We start from the raw sequence: 23,269 nt of genomic DNA on the forward strand, positions 1-23,269 counted from the left end.
GAAACAGTATCCCAGGGTCTTCCCCAGCGGTCCAGTGGTTAAGACTTCACCTTACAATGCAGGGGGTGCGGGTTCAATCCCTGGTTGGGGAGCTAAGATCCCACATGCCTTGCAGCCAAAAAACCAAACATAGGGGCTTCCCTGGTGGCGCAGTGGTTGAGAGTCCGCCTGCCGCTGCAGGGGACACGGGTTCGTGCCCCGGTCCGGGAAGATCCCACATGCCGCGGAGCGGCTGGGCCCGTGAGCCATGGCCGCTGAGCCTGCGCGTCCGGAGCCTGTGCTCCGCAACGGGAGAGGCCACAACGGTGAGAGGCCCGCGTACCGCAAAAAAAAAAAAAAAAAAACGTATAACAGAAGCAATATTGTAACAAATTCAGTAAAGACTTTAAAAGTGGTCCCTATCCAAAAAAAAAAAAATTCTTAAAAAACAAACAAAAAAGAAACAGTATCCTAAGGCCTCACAGATTCTAAGACTTAATATTTAATTTTTGAAAGGATGGAGAAATGAGGAACCAAATAAACTATCCTCAGCTCCCAGATATGGGCAGGAAATTACAGTGAGACCCATTGTGTACTATATCTGATTTAGAGTCCTTAGTTTGGCCTCCCAGTGTGCATGCACATGTGCGCGCATGAGCACACACACGCGCATGCAAATGCACACACGCGCGCGCACACACACACACACACACACACACACACACACACACCCCGCTCGCTGCCTCCACGGTTGGTGAGGCCTCCCCTTGGAGTCTCTGCTCCACTCAAGCCTCATGTTCCAATTGTGTCTCAGACACACCATTTCCCTGAAGTTGTCCCGGGAGGTCGAGAGCCCTTCCTGCCCTGGTCCCCCCTCACCCCATTCTCCGGTGTGGCCAGGGCTGAGTACAGATTGCAGAGGGAGATGATGCCGCTGTATTCCGGGAGGGGCACCAGCTCGTGGCAGTTTTTCTTCTTAAAGGTCAGCATCTTGTTGATGAACTTTTCGAACATGCGCTGAAGAGGCTCTGCCTCTACCTGGAGGTGAATAAGCAGGGGCTCTGAATTATTCTTGTGTCCCCTCCGCAGGCCCCACCGGTTCCTTTCCTCTCCTCCATTCCCTTCGTACCTTTGGCCTCTTCTCCAGCCATGACTGAACGTAGGGCTTCCAGCCCAGGTCAGCGTAGTCAGTGTACACCACCCCGCAGCGAGACACGGTGGCTGGGGAGGCCGCTGCCAAGTTTTCCACTTCGAACAGGAGAGACACCTATGGATATATTGTCTTGTCTTTCCCTCAGTAATAAAAACACCCAGAATTCTGATGCCCCAAGGTGTCTCTACTGAGTACCACGTGTGGCAGGATGAATAAAGACCTAAGCTTTACAAATGATTTGTTTGTTAAAAGAAATCAGGGTTTCTTCAAGGTCATCCTTATGAAAAATTACTCTCTCGCTCACATTGTTTGAGCGGGTGGGAAAGGGTGGGCTTTACAAAAGCCCACGAATTGTAACTCTGGGTGCACAACGGAAGGTCATCCCTCATATGTCAGTGGCAATGAGGCTGCCTCAGTCCACACAGTGCGTCCTAATACATCGTGTTTTCTATACAGTTGTCCTCAGAGTCTGTGGTAAGACAGGCATTTCTTCTTCAGTCACAGGTTGCCCTGAATCCAGGCATCCTCCTCCTAGGCGTTCCTATAGAACTTCCCCTTCTTGTTGGATGCCCCTGCTCTTCCCCTTAGCCCTGCCCCAGGCCCTCCAGTTTCCACTCCCGAACCTGCTCAGGCATCGCGATGCGCTCTCCGTTGATAAGGGTCAGCACTTTGTTATCGTCCATGACAGAGTTCATGCTCTCAATCCACAGTGTGTCCACAGGGCCATCGAAAAGGATCCACTTCTCATCCGGCTTCTCGTCTTGGTCGGAGGTAGATGATAAGGAAACCAGAGCTTTGTTACCCAGCCCTCCCTCCACACTCATCTCCCTGGAGACGCAAGCAGTTGCTTCCTGGTGATCTCCGCGTTCCCCAAGCAGTTTTTCCCCCAAAATGAGCTTTCTATCCCCAGACTGCCCACCCACACAGGAGATTTAGGCATCTGCTCTCCCTGCCCCAAGATCCTTTGGGTACCTGCACAAGCCGTCCGCATGACACTGGACAGGACGCCGTCTGTCCATTCATTATTGTTGAGGTCATATTCCCCATACAGCTCCCCTAGGGACAGTGCCTTAGGGTTCAAAGGGAACTCCTAAAAATGACACAGGAAGGGGGTTTTGAGCTGCCGGCTGACACAAATCCCAAGATGTTCCTTTATTTCCAGGTATTTGTATTTGGCCCCTGTCTCTCTCATCCCTCCCAGGCCGCCCTCCTGGTCTGCACCACCCTCCCAGACACCTACGCACCCCTGCCCCCAGCCTCACTGTCTTCCTGCTACTCAAGTCTCCTCCAGTGGCCCCACTGTCCCAGGTCCGTACTCTGACAATGTTGAAGTTGGGCTCTCCGGCGCGGCACAGGGAGGACAAGGACGACTGAAGAATTCTCCACGAGGCAGTCTTGCCGCTGCCTGTGCAGCCCACGATCATGGTGGAGTGGCGGGAGTTCTTGGTTTCATACAGCTGGATAACCTTGGTGAGGGTGAACGGGATGGTCTGCAGGCCCATATCCCGAATCTCCTGCTCAATGGCCTCCCGCAGCTGAGAGAAGGGAAAATACAGGAAGCAGAAGAAAAAGGGTGCGGCTTGTAAGGGACTTTCAAAAGCTCACCGATACCTGGAAGGATAATGTGCAAACCATTAAAAATTGCACCAGGGCCCTCCGCACCCTGACAGTTGTTTGTTCCTTGGGAGGCTGGCCAATTGCAGAGTTGAGAGATTGGGCTCTGGAGTCAGCCAGCCTGGGGCCCCAGCTTTCAGCTATGTGAACCTGAGCAAGTTAACTTCTTTGAGCCTCAGTTTCCTAATCTGTTAAATGGGAGCAATGATGGTACTTCCCGCATAGGGCTGTTGTATTAGGTAAGATAGTCAATGTAAAACACAATGTCTGACACGCAGCTCTACACATCTTTTCTAATATCATTCAACAAATATTTATTAAGCCTCTAAAGTGTGTGCCAAGCAGTGTGCTGGGTGCTGAGAACAAATTAGTGTTCATCCTGTCGCACAGCCCACAGTCTGGTGGGGGAGCCAGACATTAAACAAATCATCACCTAAGTTAAAAAGATGAAAACTCAAATTCAAAAAGATACATGCACCTCAATGTTCATAGCAGCACTATTTACAATAGCCAAGACATGGAAGCAACCTAAATGCTTGTCAACAGATGAATGGATCAAGAAGATGTGGTATATTTATACAATGAAATATTACTCAGCCATAAAAAAGAATGAAATAATACCATTTGCAGCAACATGGATGAATCTAGAGATTATCATCTTAAGTCAGAGAGAGAAAGACAAATATCACATGATATTACTTACATGTGGAATCTAAAAAAATGATACAAATGAACTAATTTACAAAACAGAAACAGACTCATAGACATTGAAAACAAACTCATGGTTACCAAAGGGGGAAAGGCGTGGATAAATTAGGGGTTTGAGATTAACAGATACAAACTACTATATATAAAATAAACAAGGACCTACTATATAGCACAGGGAACTATATATAATATCTTATAATAACCTATAATAGAAAAGAATGTGAAAAAATATATATATATATAACTAAGTCACTTTAGGGCTTCCCTGGTGGCGCAGTGGTTGAGAGTCCGCCTGACGATGCAGGGGACACAGGTTCGTGCCCCGGTCTGGGAAGATTCCCACATGCCACGGAGCGGCTAGGCCTGTGAGCCATGGCCGCTGAGCCTGCGCGTCCGGAGCCTGTGCTCCGCAACGGGAGAGGCCACAACAGTGAGAGGCCCGCGTACCACAAAAAAAACTAAGTCACTTTGCTGTACACCTGAAACTAACACAACACGGTAAATCAACTATACTCCATTAAAAATTTTAAAAACAAAAATGAAAAATAAAGAAATGCTTATAGAACCATGACCCACGTGGGTCCCAGAAGAGTGTGACATTTTTAAATACACAGCCAATGCAACCAAGTAAGTTCAAACAATGCAAGATTTTACTTGTATCTCTCAAACACCACTAACAGGCCTCACCCCTACTACTTCCCTCCACTGTCTGAGAATTAGTTGTATTAGCATGTTTGGGTGTATTTGTGTGTGTGTGCGTGTTTAGCATCATGCCAAAAGTTTAAAATGTCACATTTTCTATTTACTCAGTTTAAAATATCCTGTAATTTCTTCTTTGACCCATGAGTTACTTAGAATTGTATTGCCTAATTTCCAAACATTTGGAATAATTATATATTGTGACGAATTTCTAGTTTAATTCTATTGTGGTCAGAGATCATCCTCTGTATAATTTTCAATCATTTGACGTTTATGAGACCGCTACTTAATAATCCAGCACACAGTCAATTTTGGTAAACGCTCCTTGCATACTTGAGAAGAATATGTGTCTGCAATTATATGCATATAATGTTCTACATGTGTCAGGTCAAATCTGTTAAAAGCATTCAAATCCGCATCTTTTAAAAAAATATTTATTTACTTATTCATTTTATTTTTGGCCATGTCGGGTCTTAGTTGTGGCATGCGGGAACTTTCCCTGTGGGGCACAAGCTCTTTGTTGCAGTGCTCGGGTTTCTCTCTAGTTGTGGCACGCGGGCTCAGTAGTCGTGGCTCACGGGCTTAGTTGCCCCATGGCATGTGGGATCTTAGTTCCCTGACCAGGGATCAAACCCATGTCCCCTGCATTGGAAGGCAGATTCTTAACCACTGGACCACCAGGGAAGTCCCTCAAATCCGTATCTTTATGGATTTTTTTTCTTTTTTTTGGCCACAACACACAACTTGTGGGATCTTAGTTCCAGGACCAGGATTGAACCCGGGCCATGGCAGTGAAAGCACTGAGTCCTAACCAGTGCACTGCCAGGAAACTCCCTTCATGGATTTTTTTATCCGCTTATTTTATCAATTTCTGAGAGAAGCATGTCAAGATTTCCCACTAGGGTTGTGGATTTATCTGTTTCTGCTTTTAGTCCTGTCGATTTTGTTTTATGCATTTTCTAGCTCTATTATTAAGTGCATACAAATTTAGAATGCCATATCTTTCTGAGCATAGGCCCTTTTATCATTATGAAATGTCCCCCTTTATCTTTAATATTCTTCTTGCCATAAAGTCTACTTTGCCTGATATCAGTAGAGTTAACATTGTGATCAGAAAATGTGTTCTGAATAAATTCCCTTGAAATTTTTGAGGCAGATTTATGACCTTTACATGGTCAAGTAACCTAAATATTCTATGTATGCTTGAAAAAAATGGTTATTCTTCAGTTATTGAATGCAATTGCTGTCAATGTCTTGATTAACTCAAGATTGATTGTGTTGTTCAAATCTTCTTTAACAAAACTGATTTTTAGTCTGCTTGGCCTATCAGTTACTGAGAGATGTGAAGAGCGCCACTACGATTGTAGATTTGTCTATTTTTCTTTGAAATTCTGAAAAATTTTGTTCTATTTATTTTGAGGCCATATTATTAGATGCATGCAAATTTAGAATTGTTGTATCTTCCTGGTGAATTGAACTTTTTATTATTATGAAGTGACTCTATTTCTGGTAATTCATTTTGCCTTAAGATCTATGTTGTCTGATATTGCTACCCCAGCTTCCTTTTGATTAGTGTCTACCTGATGTATTTTTCTAGTCTTTGACTCTCCACCCTTTGTCTTTACGTTTTACATGTGTCTCTTGTAAACAGTATTAAATATTAGTATAACAATGTATATGATTCAATACATGATTATTTTTCCTTTCCTGCACAACTTTTTGGTTTTCCCTAGGGGTTAACAGTTGCTCTGGTTTTTTGTTTGCTTAGTTTTTAATATACTGATCTTTAACTCAACTCCAAACTCTGCCAGTTGACTAAGTCTCTCAAAACTTTTATTCTCACCAGGTTATCGATTTCCTCTTCTTAAAGAAGTCTGGGGACTTCCCTGGTGGTCCAGTGGTGCAGAGTCCACCTTACAATGCAGGGGACGTGGGTTCGATCCCTGGTCTGGGAACTAAAATTCCACATGCCACGGGGCAACTAAGCCCACATGCCAGAACTACTGAGCTCGCGTGCCTCAACTAGAGAGCCTGCATGCCGCAAACTACAGAGCCCACGCGCTCTGGAGCCCTGGAGCCCACGCGCCACAGCTAGAAAAGAGAAAGACCCGTGCGCCACAACGAAAGACCCCGCACGCCTCAACAAAGATCTCATGTGCTGCAACTAAGACCCAATGCAGCCAAAAATAAATAAATCATAATTTTTAAAAAACCTTAAAAAAAAAAAAACAAAGAAGTCTGCCTGAACCTTCAGATTTGCTTCAGTTTGGATTGGCTTCTCTCTTTGTCTGGTACACAACTGTCATCCCGTGTCCTCTATCTTCCTCTTTCTTGGAATGCTCCTGCGTTGTGGTAGAGCACATCCTCTGGTAGCTTTCTGAGAAAAGGATGCAGTGGAGGTAATTTTTTGTTTTTTTTTAGAGAGTCTGCTTGTCTGAAATATCTCTGATCTAGCTTCCTATGTGACAGGTTGTCTGGGTATAGCATTTGAGGTTGGAAATAATTTTCCTTCAGAATGTTGAAGCCTGCTTCATTGTTTACAGAGCCAATATTGCTATTGAGAAGTCCAACATTCTAATTCTTGATCTTTTGCATGTCATCTCTTTTTTTTCTCCCTTTTTGGAAGCTTGTTAAATCTTCTCCTTTTCCTAGTGTTTTAAAATTTCACAATGCTGAGCCTTGGTAAGGATTTGTTTTATCTATTATGTCATGCATTTATAGATCCTTTAATTATGGAAACTTAGATGCTACAGTTCTGGGGATTCTTCGTGAATTGTTTCATTACTGATCCTGGCCTCCTCCATTTTCTCTGTTCCTACTTTTTTTGGAACTGCTGGTATTTCAGTGTTGTCTTTCCTAGACTGGCACTTGAATCTTAATCTCTTTCCCGCCTTGTCTGCTCTGCTCTATTCTCTGGAATATTCCTTTTCCAATAGCATTTCATCAGTACTTCATGGATACAATACCTTAATCTTCTCTCTGAGTATACTAATGATAGATTTATTTTAAAAACTTTTCTTCTCTCTGCATTATCTATTTTCTCCAGTTTGCTTTTTCCTATTTGTTTTGGCTGCTTTCATGTTAGAGGCCTTCCTCAGATGGGTGGTGAGCCTTGGTTTTCGGCTCATATATAAGGGTGGAGGACTAAAGAGCTGCATGGAAGCTCTGAGTGTGTGAGTGGGGCCTGTAGACTGTGAGTGTCACTGTAGATGATTTATCTGGGACTTCCGTGGGGACATTTCCATTGTCGATGTCTTGTTCGTTCCTCTTGGGACAGAGAGATTCCCCAGAGAGAACTCTTGCAATTTCCTGGCTGGCTGGCTGCCGGCATGCTGGGGGCTTCAGAGAAGGCTAAGGGTCTCAGCATTCAATGTGTAAACATTCACTTAATCCCCATTTTTAATAGAGTTTTCTCCCGCCCTCAACTATACCATGTGTCCCCCAGACCAGAGACCTACTATTGTTACCCTCTAGTCTTCCACCAAAGTGGGAGAGGCACGGCTATCCAGGGTCGCAGAGAAGGGGAGACCTGCTCCCAAGACTGTTTGCTGCCAATCCTTCTCATTTCAGCTACACCTCCTTTACTCACTCCCCCCACCTACTCCCAACTCACAATTCTCCCCACTTCCAGCCTCTCAGGTTTGCTGAGTAAGTCACAACTTGATTCATTTATTTCCCATGTCACAATTTTGCTGTCATTGCCTCTCCCATTCTCCCCATTCTTTCGGGTATAGATGCCTTATTTGTAAAAATCTCTTTAGAGTAGTTGTAGCAGGTTTTCAAAAGGAAACAAAATTGTTTTTAATCCACCTTTTTATCTGGAAGTCCTCCCTGTGAGTTGCTGGATTTTTAACATTTCAATTATAATATTTTTTCATTTGTAGGAACGCTGTTGGTTCTTTTCAATCCTACTTTGTTTAGAAGTCTCTTGTTCCTGGATCACAGTTTCAAGCTCCTCTCTTGTTTCTTTATTTTTATTTATTTCTTTGTTCATTTTGCTGTGCTGTGCGGCTTGCCCTTGCGGGATCTTAGCTCCCCGACCAGGGATCAAACCCTTGCCCTTGGCAGTGAAAGTGCAGAGTCCTAACCACTGGACCACCAGGGAATTCCCCTCTCTTATTTCTTTAAACATATTAAATTTAGTTATTTCTAGAATTCTGTGCTGATTATTTTCCATCTTTGAAGTCTTTGTGGATCTGATTCCGTTTTGTTGTTCTTTGGCATCCCATTCATAGTATCTTGTTTCCTTGTGTGTTTTGTGATTTTTGACCAGAAGCTGCTCATTTTCTTGGACTTTTATGAGAATTCTTTGAGGCTTAAGTTGAAGCTTCATTATTCTAGAAATAATTTGCATTTGCTTCTGCCAGTCACTTGGGGGAGACACTAACAAACTGGAAATACTTTAAATTAAGTTCTAAATTTGAGACTTGGGGCATTACACATTAAAATAAATTATGACCAGGAACCATGTGAGGGCTGACTTGTGGTTAGGAAATCTCAAAGGAGATTTTGCCCCTTCCTCTCATCATCAAAGGTCACGACAAGCATGTTTCTTTACTGCATGGACCCTCGTCAGTGGTGGGTTTCTCATTTTCCCACTTACTGAAGGTGTTTTCCTTTGTGGACGGAAGTTTATGCATGACTGGGTTTTCTGTTATACCTCAAAATGTGGGCTGCTTCATCTCCTACCCCCAGTGCCTTATGTTCAACAAAAACTTTCGGGGAGAAATCCAGCTTTCTCATTCACTTGCCTCCCTGCTTTTACTCCCCCTCCTCATCCCAGGATTCTTTCTTTCTTGCCAGTTTAGCAATACATTTTAAAAGATGTATTTTTATATTTTTATCCAGCATTTTAGTGGTTTCAACCGAAAGAATCATTCAGGGTATCTAAACTACCATACTGCCAGAGAAGAAAATTCCTACACTTTCTAAAATGCTCCTTCCTTGGCCTCTTCCATCCCACTCCTCTCACATATCAAAGAGCTCCTAGCAGTCTCTCCTCAAAACTCCCTGAATGAGAAGACAGGTAGAGACAGGAGAGGGCTACCAGGTAGAAAGTAGAAAGGCCAGGGGATCAGCGGTCTCAGTGAAGTCAAGGAACTGATGAGTAGAAGCACTTGAGCTGCTGAGTCAGGGAGTAGGGAGTTGAGGTGAGAAAGTAGAATGTTTGAATAGGCCTGTATGGTTTTATAGATAAGGAAGCCCAAAGAGAGGCCAACTGTGTTGCTCAAAGTCACAGCCAGTGAATGGACAGCTAGTGAAGGGCAGAACAAGGCCTGGAGGCCAGGTGTCCTGTTTCCAGACCCACATTCACACATGAGGTCAGGGAGAGTCTTGAGGAACAGATACCTTGCCGTAGTCAATGACCGGCAGCTCGATGCTGGGGAACAGATCTTGCACGATGGCATTGAAGAGTGGCACGTCCACTGAAGTTAGCTTGGCGATGTTCATGTCTCTCATCGAGAGCAGTAGAACCTGAATGGGAAAAGACAGAGACTCAGGCTCGCGAAGCCAGGGCCGAGGTACTCATTAGGCCCTTCCTCTCCAACTGGGTGAGAGGCAGGAGCTAAGAACAATGGATACATCCGAGCTAGTCTTTAGCGATAGGACAGGTGGAACTCAGGCAACACCTGAGGGGAGGGGCAGGAGGGCGGGAAACCTAAGCTAGCGAAAGTAAGGATCTCAAAAACTTCAGTGAAGGCGCATAGGACCAGTGACAGTGGAGGTTAAGGTCCGACGGTCGTGTCCTCAATCTACCTCTTCATCAGACAGATCCGGCTGCAGGCGGCGCTTCTTGCCAGCGCAGTGCAGGAGGGAGGTGAGGGCACGTAGGCCAAAGTCATAATGGTCCTGTCTGGAGAGCTGCTGCACGGCCAGCGAGTAAAGTGTGTACACCTTCTTGGCCAGAACCTGGAGAACAAAATAGAGGAGGAAACAATCCATCTCCCCACCAATCCCTCTGCTTCATGTAGGGACAGTTACAGATCCAAGAAGCTAGGTCCCGGGACTTGGAGCGGCTGGGAAGGGCCCTGTGCACAATCCTAATGAGAAGATCCTGGGAATCGCGCCATCAAGGACCAGTGACACCACAGAGGGGAGCCCTCCCTCCGTATCCTACTGACAGCCATGTAAGTTCCTCGTAGGATAAGCTGATTATGAGGCCTCCGGGGGGTTCTTCGGTCCAGACAATGATCACGGAAGGGAAATAAAGTGTTGGAGACAAGAGGTTATCAGAATACCTTGCAGTTGCCAAAACCTTCCCCAAAGAGAATGATCTCTGCAATGAGGGTAGCATCGGGCACCACCATGGCAACTGGACGGAACATGGATTTAAGATTATCAGGAAGCTCTGTGCGGCCAGCATAGCCTGGAAAAGAGCGCCATTTATTCAGAATCCATACTGCTTCCCAAAGACCTACTTCCCAATCAGTCCCATTTTCCCCATCCCCAGCTCCATCCCTAACTCTCTCCCCAGCTCCAACTCTGAGACCTCTTCCTTTCTCATCTCAGCCCTGGCTCTTCCCACACCACTTTGCTCTTCCTTCCTACCCCTGGTCCTTTCCTTAACCTTCTGCATGGCCCTGATTCAAACTCAAATCACAGAGCTGTCAAGTTCCCATCTCTCCAAGTTCCATGTATAACTCACGTTAGTGCTAATAGAAATTGCACCTGTTTATCTGATTCTTTCAGTACCGGAACCCTTTCCTGTTTTCTCCTAGTTCCTTCCCCCAGAGCTGTTCTCAGGCACCAGTAATGAGAGACCCTAGGCCCTGCACTCTGGGGGAGATTCTCCCATTCGGCAAAAGGGATGGCAGACACACCAGAACTCTGGGAGCTAGTCCAACCAAAGAAGATGGCTAAGCACTTTAAAAGACTAGGGCTACATGTATGCCTGCAAGCTGTTATTCATCCCTTTAGGGAGAACAGTAAGATTGCCACCCCTCGTCCCAGAAATGTGTATGTTTATCCTTCTCTCACACTTTATGGTCTTTAGCCACATTTCACTTGGCTAAAAACACTGGCAGGGGGTGGGGGGATGCACAGTTATTTGCCCTGAACACTCAGTTCTCCCCGCAGGAGCCCCATCCACTCCCAGGCCCTTACCAGGGTTCATGGTGATGAAGATCCCACAGGACCACACCAGATTTATTTCAAAGCCCTCAAAATAGAAGCGGGTGAGGCCGGCAGCCAGGGCTGAGAGGATGGACAGGATCTGCTGGGCCACCACGGATAGCACTTCCACGTTGATGCGGTTAAACTCATCAAAGCAGCCCCAGGCGCCCATCTGTGGGTGGGGGGGAGTCGCTGGGAGCAAGAAAAGTATCCCCAGACTGGGAGAAACTAAAAATTGTGACTAACATATTCTCCCTGAAATGTTTGGATAGGAGCAGCAGCCTCTAAAATGAATGTGTGTGTGTGTGTGTGTGTGCGCGCGCGCGCGTGCGTGCGTGCGTGCGTGTGTGTGTGGTGGAGGGGGCCCCGTAGCACTGTTGTGGTTTCTGGCCAGAACTTTCCATCAGACAGGAAGGATCTAGGGGAATGCCTGAGAGGTGTGGGTGGGAAAGTGACCAGGGTAGGGAACTTGTGGGTGTTGAGCGACTCCAGTGTGCGTAAGTTATTGGATCCTTACATAATCTTGTGATTTTGCAAATAAGCAAAGTGAAGCTCAGGGAGGCGCAGGGACTTCCCCAGTGGTAAGAACTAACTGAGGCGATACAGTGTCGTCAGCTACAAAGCACTGAAACAGATCTGGGTTTCAGCTGATTTTCTAGAACTAAAAGATACCAAAGGGGCCTCCTGGCCAGGCTGGCAGGATGCTAACCTGGGCCAGGCCTGAGTACATCCGGCCCATGGACTTATAGTCCAGACCCTCAGAGCAGTTGACCACGATGACATATATGCCGAGGGCCTTGCCCAGGTCCTTGACGGTCTCGGTCTTCCCTGTGCCTGCGGGACCTTTGGGGGATCCACCTCGATGCAGGTGCAGGGCCGTGGTCAGTGTCATGTAACACCTGGGGATGGAGGACAGGACTCAAGCCGGACTCCTGGAAGCCTTGGCTCGGCATTCGCTGCCCCTACCCCAAGCCCCCTGTTTGCCTCCCCACGGCCGACCTGTCTGTCAGCGGGGTGATGACAAGCCGGCCGGAGTTACCCAAGTACTCATAACCATACTGGAACTGTGTGTTGGTCTGGCGGATCATACAGTCGTCGAGATCCTAGGGAAACAGGGCAGAGTAAGAGAGGCGCGGGCTTGGAGGAAGACACAGAGCTGCAGCGATGGCCAACAGGAGGACTGGAAGCGGCAGGGGAGTTGCAGGGAGAAGACTGGGGGCTCCGTTTAGAGTTAGGAGGAGGGACGGGCTTACGGCCAAGATGGAAACTGGGGGTCACGCTGCACGTGTCCAGCCCAAACTATTGCAGCAGCTGCTTGGAGTCTTTCTGAGTCCCGATCAAGCGACACCCAGAGTGGGCACTCCCTGGAAAAGTGCCACTTGCCACTCCTTACTTGGCAGGTTCGAGAGAGAGTTACCAGCTGGATTAGGTGCTGTGATAGGACTAAGGGGTGGGTTGGGATATTACTGTATTTAGAGAACATGAATTTAGTTAAAGCATTAGGATCGGGTTTAGGGTACGGGGGTGGGAAGCTGGCCCTTCGGCACCTTCTCCCAGTAGAAGCGCAGTTGGCTGAGCCAGTCGAAGGAGTTGACGTCCATGAGGCCACTCTTATAAAGCTTCTCCAACACGTCCCGGGCGTGGACTTCTATCGTCACCAGAGCCACAATTTTAAGGCGCATAATCTTGGTCAGGTTCCCCCTGATGGCTTCCGAGTACTTATTCAGTATTGACACCTGCGGAATGAGGTGCCAGAGAAGAAGGCGGCCTGAGCAATGCCACCAAACCCTAATCATGCCACGTCCCAGCATCATTCCGCATCCAACCGCAATGCTGACCCCTCCCCCACTGCAGCTCCTGGCCCCCAACACCACCACAGGGAGACATACTTCTGACCCACCCAACCTCTTCTTGCTGGACGCCTCCCATAACACACCCTCGTTCGGACCTTTCCCACCAGCTCATCGCTAATTCTGACCCAACGTATTGCCCCCTTCCTCCAGCTCTAACTCCAGGCCTCTCCCGTCCTGGCAGGGCTCCCCACCTGCTTCTTCTTCATGACCTTGAGGATTTTCTTGTCTCCCCGCTCCTTAGCTGTCAGCAGGCACGTGGTGACATCAGCCGTCCACTGGATCTGACTGGCAGTGATCACCACCTGGGGCACGTGTAGAGGCTCTATTCCAAAGCCCTGTCCCCGGCCACACACACAGCCCGGCTCCCAAAACCCAGCTTCTTCCAGGACCAGCTGCTACTCCTCTCACTACGCCTAAACTGCTCTGAAGGATGGGCACGTGCCCAAGTCAGGAGCTGAGGGTCCACGGTGCAGGCTTCTGGGGCCGCAGCCCAGAACAGGGGGCAGGAAACCTGCCTTTTGTGCGACTCAAGATTCTGCCCTTAGGGACTTCCCTGGTGGTCCAGTGGCTGAGACTCCGCGCTGCCAGTGCAGGGGGCCTGGGTTCTATCCCTGGTCAGGGAACTAGATCCCACATGCTGCAACTAAGACCTGATGCAGCCAAATAAATAAATAAATATTTAAAAGAAAAAAAGAAGAAGAAGATCCTGTCTTTACACTGGCTGCTTCCTTTCGGCTCGGTCCTCCTTGTTCCCTCATTTCCATTGACCCCAGCTCACCTGGCCAGCCCATTCCTTCACCCACTTGTCCCTCTTGTTAAGAAACTTCTTGAGGGCCAGGCGGCAGTTCCGGAGAAGGTCCCGGAGGGTCACCCTCATGGTCCGCTCCACATCACAAAGCCAGGACTGGGGGGAGGTGAGAACAGGGTGGCTCACCCTCAGGGCCAGAGTCGGGAGTCCCCAGAGTGAAGGTGCTTGGGAAACAGGACTCCGGGGCTTTGGGGCCCAAGAGAAGAGCAGGAGCTGGGAAGCGGCCGGCCTGCGTCCCCGAGGGAAATGGAGACTAGGGGGCAGACTGTCCGACGTTCGGGTGCAGGGTAGAGGTTAAGAGTTTTAGGAATGGCAGGTGGGAGGGCAAAAAGTGACTAATATCCCTTCACAGAGATGCCCTCTCCTCACAGAGCCAAGCAAACTCAGAAGAGTCAGCTTGCTTCTCAGGCCCTCGTTGCAGCTCACCTCCACAGGCCCTTCTAGAAGTACCGAGTGGAGGAAATCGACATACTCGCCGTCGCCCGAGAACATTCCCACCGCTTCCCATTTGCTGCTGGGTCCCCCGATCTGCAGAAACAGGAAGCTCTTGAGCCCTTGGAGGGTAATTTCTGCTCCTCCCCCCTCCCCTCTGTATTACCAATTCTAGAAAGTTCTGTCCCAGATACCCAGAATCGTTATATCCCCCTCCTGCTGGGAGGGCACGGTCCCCTCCGAGGCCTTGAACACCTTGACATCACCATCCCTCCCCTGCCCTCCTTTGCATCATGGCCACCTCTACTGACCTTCTGCATTCTCAGCAATTTGATGTTGTCAAAGCATTTTTTGAGGTGTGGCTGCACAGCCTCTGGGTTGCGGGACTGGCCCAGAATCTCCAGGAGGTCATCGTTGGACAAGAAGTAGAAGCGGGGGAAAATATGGCGCTTGGTCTCTAAATACATATCCAGAGACTTCTGGATGTCTTCCAGGATTGTGTTCATTTCTATCAATGTGTCCAGGAGGCCTGGAGAAGAGAACAGTGAATGATATTTGGTGGCCCTTGTACCATTGCCCTGAGTAGATCTGGAGCCTCCAACTATATCCACTTTGCCAGCTCTTGAGTGTTGGGGCACAGACTGCCATATGGTTTTTGGAAGCAGATGCAGTGTCCCCAGTCACTCTTTTCCCATCCTCTTCATTAATTCATTATTAAGTATCCATTATACACTATTGTACGCATTATACATTACGCATTAATTATACAATTCCATTAATATAACTACATCTCCCATCAGTCCTTTCCCACCAAAGAAGTGGGGCTCTGCCGATCATCCCAAGAGCTTCTGAAAATCAGAGCTTGTTCTGCACATAAACAATTCAACAAGTTAAAACATTAGATTTGTGACTTCCCTGCTGGTGCAGTGGTTAGGAATCCACCTGCCAACGCAGGGCACAAGGGTTTAAGCCCTGGTCCGGGAAGATCCCACATGCCGTGGAGCAGCTAAGCCCGTGCGCCACAACTGCCGAGCCTGCGCTCTAGAGCCCGTGAGCCACAACTACTGAGCCCACGTGCCACAGCTACTGAAGCCCGCGCCCCCTAGAGCTGGTGCTCCACAGTAAGAGAAGCCACCGCAATGAGAAGCCCACACACTGCAACAAAGAGTAGCCCCCGTTCACCACAACTAGAGAAAGCTCGTGTGCAGCAACAGAGACCCAATGCAACCAAAAATAAATAAATTGGGAAAAAACCCCATTCGATTTAAATACATATCACACGCACACAATGAAAGGGGTCTGCAGTCACTGGGGTTGCCAGTGTCCCTCGTGACAGAGCAAAAAGGGCACTAGAGAGAATTCCCTGGCGGTTCAGTGGTTGGGACTACGAGCTTCCACTGCAGGGGGGCGCGGTTTCGACCCCTGATTGGGGAACTAAGATCCCACAAGCTGTGCGGTGTGGCCAAACAAACAAACAAACTAGACTGGGAGGCAGACGATGGCCATCCAAACTGCGGCTCTTTCACTTAATTAGCTTGTCGGTTAACCTCAGGGAGCTTTCACCTCTTTGTAAAACGGTAATGAGATCCACCTCAAAGAAAAATTCGAGACATAAGATAAAATGTGTTCCCATTTGTAGGTTCTTGATAATGTTAGTTTTCTCCCAGCACTAGATTTTGATTAGCTGATCTCCTGGTCTTCCAAGTTTCTAGCTTTCTGAAGAAAGCATGGATGTCACGGAGTCTGAACTCTGAGGTGACCCTCAGGCCTTCAAGTACAAAGCCTACAGGCTGTTAGAACCTTTGAGCGACCACCTGAGTAGCCCCTGGAGACCACAGGGAGACCCGGTAGCAGTGGACCACACAGCTTTGTTCTGTGGGTTCAACGAAGAGATGGCTCTGCTTATAGATTGTTCTAAAATGTAATTATGTCAATTATCTCCAGTATTATTTCTAAAAAATTCATGTTGTCACTCAATTTTGCACATCTTAATACTTATATTTTACCCGAGTAATTGAATAATAATTTTTTTTGATGTGTATACTTAAGGTTCTTGGGAAAATGAAGAATTGTTAGATTGGCCCTTGGCAAAACAAAGGTCCTCCGTACCCCATGCCAAAACTCTTCTCAGGACATGCACTGTAGGTACCCGTCGCCAAACGTGACTTCCTGATTCTTTACGCCAATCGAGCACAATCAACCAGACCTCACTATGTGTACATCTCTCCCCCATCCCCTTACCCAATCCCCATGCCTACCAAAATGTCTACATTAACGACTAGCTAATCTGATAAACCAATTAAAGTCACAATAGCTCATAGTAACCAAAGGTTTTCTCTGTGCCGTTTAATGTGACAAGTGCTTTATTTGCATTATCTCATTTACCTGCATCATCTCATCGAATGAACCAGCTAGAGAAGAAGAGTGACTCCTCAATCAGTGTTTCTTGAGGCACAGTACTAATGATTGAGCACTAACTTTACGCCAGACACTGTACTGAGTGCTACATACTCCTCTATTATCCTTACAAAGACCCTGAGAAATAGCTATCGTTAACCCCACACACACTACAGGTGAGGAAACTGCAGTACGGAGGAAGCAAGCTGCCTGAGAGCACACAATCGGTAAGGCATGAGTCAGAGTTTGAACTCAGGTCTGTCTGATTCCATATCCCATCCTCTTAACCACTACATTGTACTCTGCTCAAATATGTGTTGAGTTTAATTTACGGAACTACTACTTAATGCTTAGAAGAGGTGGTGGTGATGGTAGGACAGCCAGGTGCAATGGTCAATCTTTCAGTAAATGAAGAATGTGGCCATGACTTCACATACGTATAGCGCCAGCTGAGGTTACGTCAGGGCTCAGACCTGGATAGTGGGTGCTCCGGAGAGCATTGGGGTCCTTGTTCATCCGGTCCATGATGTCTTTCCAGTTGCCGTTGACCTGGTCAAATAAGACTGATTCATTGGGCAGCTGCTTGCGGATGTCCTCTCCTAGGAAGATATTCTGAAGGGCCAAACAAATGGCGTGAGAGGCTGTTTCTCACACACTCTCCACACTCTGCTCCCTGCTCTCAGACCAGGAATGACAGTTGAGGAGAAGATAAAGAGCATCAGAACCAAAGGGCAAGATGCTCAAGTTCTAGAAGGAAACTTGGGATTGGGAGGCTAGGTATGTGGGTCCGAGAAGAAAAATGGAAAAAGAACAAAGGCTTTTCAAGGAGGGGGCTGAAGATGAGAGGTAATAACCAAGAGTCAGATGCCTGGGTCCCAGATGAAGAATGGCTTTGGAGGTGGGAAAACGGGGCCGATAACAGGGCAACTATCTAGGTCCTGTACAAATAAAGGAGTCAAAACAGCAGGTAGGGGGAGCTTGGACAGTGAATCCTGACCTCTAGGTACATCCACTGACGCTGCACCGTGAGCACCACCTCAATAACTTCCAAAATGAGGGAGAGGCAGCGTTCCCAGTGGTCTACATCCTTCTCAAAGGCCTTGACGAAACGAGATGCCTTCATGGTAGACAGAGCCACCTGGTTATCTTCCAGCGCCTGAAATACTTCTTCTGTGCCTCTGCGGTGGAAGGTATCAAAACCATAGTCCAGCCCCACCTGCCAAGCCTCAGTCCCCACTCTGCAGCCCGGGTCACACAGCCCTGTCTACCTGAGCCGGTGATGGCCCTTATCCTTGTAGGGGACTATGTCTAGCTGAATCACATCCCAGGTTTTGGCGATGTTTTGTAATGCCTGCAGAAAGAAATTGGGGAACAGATCAATCAGGTATTTAGTCCCCAAGGGTAATAGGAGCGGGGAGGGGCCATCAGATGATGAAAAGCTGGGAGCCTTTGTTCCAGGAAGCTTAGGAAATGAGGGACCATGGGAAAGGACTCTGTCGTACCAGCTCTAGAGCCAGCGCTCTGGTTGCTGAGGCAGAGATCTCCCCAATTTTCTCCACATGCTGATCCATCCCAAGCTCCACGATCTGCTCCAAGGTGAAGCTTTCAGATTCCTGATCAAACTCCCGTTGGATCTCATCCCTGATCTGATCCCAGTGCCTGCAGCCAGGGACAAAAGGTCAGATCAGGACGCTGGAACACCAGAGCCTACTGGAAAGTATCAGCATCACCCGCCAATGGCTTTCTCCCACTGGGATATTATGATTCCGTGTATTTATTAATTCACGATTCAACAGATATTTACTCAATAGCCTCTAACATACAATCTGAGGCACTGTGGGGAATACGGAGACTGAGGCGCTGACTCTCTGGAGAGGGAGTTAGGACGGACGGTTGCAGGTTCACTATAGATGATGCCTTGGGCCAACTGCTTTACATGAACCATTTCATTTTCACGGCCACTCTATAAATGAGGACCACTCTATACATGTTATTCCATTTACACATGCAGAAACTGAGGCTTAGAGAGGGTAAATAACTTAAGCAAATAAAGCGGTTAGGTGACATTTAATTGCATAATACTTATTAGAGAAGCATTGCCAAAAACATTATGCTGGAGGCAACACCAAAGAAGTAAAATTACCTACTCCTAAGTGAATAGAGAATTATTAAAACACCATTTATAAAATAGTTTATTCTAGCCTCAATGGTTTCAAAGCCCTCTTCTATCATGTGATAAATTCCAGATGCACTAAAAGAGGTAAACTTGAAAAGCAAAATTATAAAGTATGAGAAGAAAGTGTGTCTATACTTTCTGTGTCTACGGAGAGAGTGTGTCTACAACTCTGGGGTAGACGGGGTCCTCTTAAACAAGGCACAAAAGCAAAACCCCTAAGGGACAAAAGTTATTAGGCTTGGGGCTACAACGTGCAAGTGTCTGTAGGACAGAAGACGTAAAGCTTAGCTCTGACAGACAACATAAATTGAGGGGCGACGGAAGGGAAAGAGCCAAGAAGGCCGGAGAACCCAGGACGATGTGACAGACGGAGGACGGCGGTGGGCTCTTGGGAAGCCTTCTTCAAGGCGTGTGTTGGTGAACAGAAGGGCAGAGAGAGCTAGGAACGCCATGGAGGGGACAACCGGGAGAACCAGGTGACGGCCAGGCCAGGGGGTGACCCCCAGGAGCCGAGGGGCAGCCTCACCGCTCTCGAAGGGCAGGGTTTCGCAGGTCCGAGATGAGAGGCATGGTCCTCTTGAACTGCTCTATTTTTGAGCGAGTGGTTTCAATAATCTCCCAGTTTCGGTCCTGAGCAAAAGCGAGAGGTGTCAGAAGACCTGACCATCTTTCCCACATGGCCTCTTCCTCAGTCAGCCTGCCAGCAGCCCCCCACCCTCTCCCCAAGCACCTTGTACTCTTTGGCCAGTCTGGTGAGGCGGCGAAACAGCCCGTGGGCCGTGGTCTCCATGGCCTCCGTCTGCAGGGTCAGGAACCGGCCGGTTTTCCACTGGTTCCAGTTTTCCTCCCAGTCTCGGGTGATCTCCCAGACTTGCTGCAGCGCGTCCAACTCCTTCGTGGCCAAGAGCAGACAGGTGCATTGAGTGATGTGACTCTCGCCCTCCTCCTCCCTGGCAAACACGCAGGGCCTCTCCTCCTCTCGTTCTGAGAAGCTTTTCCCTCCTGGCAACATACAGCTGCCTCCTCAGTTCACATTTCTTTTTCCTCCACTCTCTTGCCTTAAGAGAGCCTCAGGGCAGTGGTTGAGAGTCCGCCTGCCGATGCAGGGGACACGGGTTCGTGTCCCGGTCTGGGAAGATCCCACATGCCACGGAGCAGCTGGGCCCATGAGCCATGGCTGCTGAGCCTGCGAGTCCGGAGCCTGTGCTCCGCAACGGGAGAGGCCACAACAGTGAGAGGCCTGTGTACCGCAGAACAAAACAAAACAAAACAAAACAAAAAAAAGAGCGCCTCAGGGAACAAGCACATGAAAAGATCCTCCGACTTCCCTTGTGGCGCGGTGGTTAGGAATCCGCCTGCCAATGCAGGGGACACAGGTTCGAGCCCTGGTCCGGGAAGATTCCACATGCCATGGAGCAACTGAGCCCGTGCGCCACAACTACTGAGCCCACGTGCTGCAACTACTGAAGTCCGTGCACCTAGACAGAGCCTGTGCTCCGCAACAAGAGAAGCCACTGCAATGAGAAGCCCGCACACCGCAACGAAGAGTAGCCCCCGCCCACCGCAACTAGAGAAAGCCCACGTGCAGCAATGAAGACCCAATGCGGCCAAAATAAACGAGTAAATAAATAATATATAACAAAAAGAAAAAGATCCTCAACGTCATTAGTCAGTAGGGACATGCAAATCAAAACCACAGTGAGATACTTCATACCCAGTAGGATGGCTAGAACCAAAAGTAAAGGCGGGGGGGGGCATGCTGGCAAGGATGTGGAGAAGTAGGGACCCTCGTACGCTGCTAGTGGGAGAGTAAACTGCTGCAGCTGCTGTGGAAAACAGCTTGGAGGCTCCTCAAAACGTTAAACGTAGAGTTATCCTATGATCCAGCAATTCCACTCCTACGTACATACCCACAAGAACTGGGATCGGGAACTCAAACAGATACAAGTACGTGCACAGTCACAGCAGCACCACTTAACGGTAGCTAAAAAGTGGAAACCACCCAAATGTCCATTGACAGGTTAATGGATAAACAAAATCTACACAACGGAATATTATTCACCCATAGAAAGAAATGGGGCACTGACACATGCTACGACATGGATAATCCTTGAAAATACTACGCTAAATGAAAGAAGCCAGACACAAAAGGTCACATAGCGCACGCTTTCCTTTACACACAATGTCCACAATAGGCAAAACCCACGTTCAGCTGACCATTAAAAACCAGAGGGTTAGAGACACCAACCCTCTACGCAATTGAGAGAGCCTGTGTATAACTTATAGTCTGCCCTCCACATCCGCAGTTCATCCGTATCCACGGTTCCCCATCCGTGGATTCAACCACAGATTGTGTAGTGTTGTAGTATTTACAACTGAAAAACATCTGCGTATAAGCGGACCTGCTCAATTCAAACCCATTGTTGTTCAAGGGTCCACTGTACGTAGAAAAGAGATTAGTGGTCGACAGGGGCTGGGGGGAGAGGGAATGGGGGGTTACTGCTAATGGGTATAGGGCTTCTCTTGGGGGTAATGAAAATGTTTGAGAATTAGAGGTGTTGGTTACACAACATTGTACATGTGCTAAATGCCACTGAACCGTTCACTTTAAAATGGTTCTTTTGTTACCTGAGTTTTCCCCCCATTTTTTTAAAAAAAAGCTCCTCGTGTACCCATCTTCCTGGCCCCGGCTGTTTTTCCAGGCCGGTTGGGACCGACTCTCCTGCCTCCTGCCCCCTACCCTTGGTCACCACGAGGGCCTTGCTCGGCACACCACCTTCTCCAGGTTCTGCAGGTCCTTGGAGGCTGGCTGCTCGATCTTGAAGATGCCCAGGTTGGCATGGAGATTGCTTTCTTCCTCCCGCATGGCGTTCAGCACGGCCCGTACGTGGGCTATCTGCTCCAGGGCCGCCTGGTGCCCCACGTTGCTGGCGAAGGGGCCTGTGGGGAGTCCAAGGTGAGCTTCTCTCCTCCCACAAGAGAAGGAAAACGAGAGGGAACGCGTTGAAAGAATGCACTGAAACTACTAACTGCGGCTCGAGAGTCAGAAACGGGTGGGACGTGAAAAGTCAGTGTAAGAAAACTGGAGAGGCTATGAGCTGGGCTGCTGCCTTCCAGCCAAGACTCGGCGACAACAGGAGTGTCACCGACAGACATGCCAGGCTCTTTCCCATGCTCAGCCTTGTCTGCACCTCCCCTGGGACCTAGGCTTTGAAAGACTGGGTCAAGACAAAGGGGAAGCCAGGGGAGAGGTTACAAGACGGGTACCTTTCAATTCAAATTCTTCCAGAAGGTTGTGTGTTTTCTTCTTGAAATCGTCAGCTGAGTGAATGAGGCCTGTCTTGAACTTCTCCTTGTGCCTCTTCAGCATTTGTTCACCGTCCAGCACAGCTTGCTGGAAGGTGACCCACTGCCCGCTGAGACTGTCCAGCATCTCCAGCACCTGGGGACATCACAGAGTGGAGGTGGCCCGCGAGCAGGAGCTCTGCCCGCCCCACCAACACTTCGAAGAAGTCTTTTCCGACCCTCTGGACCAGCATCTGTGTCCAAGTTCCACATGCAATGAGGCCCAAAGAAATCGAGCAGTTGCTGGGCCTGAAAGAGATCCTCAGGGTGACCCGAAAGGTCATTCGAGTTAGCTTTGGCTCTCAGAGGCTTTGGGGCCTTGGGCCTTCTCCCCCGCTCCCTTCTCTGCTCTCCCTCCTGACAGCCGAGGGTCTCCGACGTGGGGCGTCAGTGTCCCTGGCAACCTGGGGCTGGAATGGGCCGGGCTCGGGTGGGTGGGCCGCACGCCTTAGGAACTTACGCTGTCCTGAACTGGCACCTCGTACTTCTCGAGGATGGTGAATTGCTCGTGTAGGGGAGGGATCTGGGTCTCCAGGTTGGGCATATCGAGCTGCAGGGTCTCCATGAGGTGCAAACTGACCCCCAGTTCCTCCAGCGTCTGGGGAGGGTGGCTGATTCTGCAGCGTGGGCGAAGAGAGCATGGGCGGGCAGTCGCGAAGGTTGGGCCTACCCACCCCCTATGCGGCCTGAGCCCACGTCCACCCGCCGTACTTCTCCGCGTTCTCCTGCAGGTAGGTGTGCAGCTCCAGGAGGTGCCTGGCCGCCATCTCCTTGAGCAGGGTCGTGAACTTGTTCTGCCACTCACTGCAGTGCTGCACCAGTGAGAACTTGAGGTGCGAGCAGTCCAGCAACACAAACTGGATGTTGAGGACCGTCTCCTCCTTCTGCACGTTATTAGCCACCTCCGTGTAGCTGAAAAGGCCCACATCCCCGCTAGGACGTCTTTTTCTTGGCAGACGTGCCAGATGCCCTGCCTGGGTGACCTTTTCCTC

The 23,269-nt window shown here is 48.7% G+C and overlaps 1 protein-coding gene across 16 annotated transcripts in view; it reads right to left on the reverse strand.

Moving 5' to 3' along the window:
- Positions 1–23,269, reverse strand: part of DNAH2 (dynein axonemal heavy chain 2) — an 87,871-nt gene that overhangs the window by 31,125 nt on the left and 33,477 nt on the right. For all 16 annotated transcript variants that reach the window (XR_010937462.1, XR_010937464.1, XR_010937463.1 and 13 more), the window contains exons 22-47: positions 22,989–23,189; positions 22,738–22,894; positions 22,200–22,374; positions 21,709–21,872; positions 19,663–19,824; positions 19,459–19,562; positions 18,259–18,415; positions 18,025–18,107; positions 17,754–17,934; positions 17,230–17,368; positions 14,671–14,888; positions 14,354–14,455; positions 13,898–14,023; positions 13,311–13,421; positions 12,814–13,002; positions 12,266–12,369; positions 11,976–12,165; positions 11,258–11,438; positions 10,393–10,520; positions 9,911–10,063; positions 9,503–9,628; positions 2,449–2,667; positions 2,105–2,222; positions 1,756–1,892; positions 1,109–1,246; positions 859–1,017 (exon numbers count right to left, since the gene is read on the reverse strand). Coding sequence is in view for 9 of the 16 variants with exons in the window: in XM_067715626.1 (XP_067571727.1) it covers positions 859–1,017; positions 1,109–1,246; positions 1,756–1,892; positions 2,105–2,222; positions 2,449–2,667; positions 9,503–9,628; positions 9,911–10,063; positions 10,393–10,520; positions 11,258–11,438; positions 11,976–12,165; positions 12,266–12,369; positions 12,814–13,002; positions 13,311–13,421; positions 13,898–14,023; positions 14,354–14,455; positions 14,671–14,888; positions 17,230–17,368; positions 17,754–17,934; positions 18,025–18,107; positions 18,259–18,415; positions 19,459–19,562; positions 19,663–19,824; positions 21,709–21,872; positions 22,200–22,374; positions 22,738–22,894; positions 22,989–23,189 (3,922 nt within the window). In the remaining 7 variants the exon portion in view is untranslated. The remainder of the gene's footprint in view (positions 1–858; positions 1,018–1,108; positions 1,247–1,755; positions 1,893–2,104; positions 2,223–2,448; positions 2,668–9,502; positions 9,629–9,910; positions 10,064–10,392; positions 10,521–11,257; positions 11,439–11,975; positions 12,166–12,265; positions 12,370–12,813; positions 13,003–13,310; positions 13,422–13,897; positions 14,024–14,353; positions 14,456–14,670; positions 14,889–17,229; positions 17,369–17,753; positions 17,935–18,024; positions 18,108–18,258; positions 18,416–19,458; positions 19,563–19,662; positions 19,825–21,708; positions 21,873–22,199; positions 22,375–22,737; positions 22,895–22,988; positions 23,190–23,269) is intronic.

Source organism: Pseudorca crassidens, chromosome 19, assembly GCF_039906515.1.
Source record: "Pseudorca crassidens isolate mPseCra1 chromosome 19, mPseCra1.hap1, whole genome shotgun sequence".
In the NCBI taxonomy this organism is placed as follows: Eukaryota; Metazoa; Chordata; class Mammalia; order Artiodactyla; family Delphinidae; genus Pseudorca; species Pseudorca crassidens.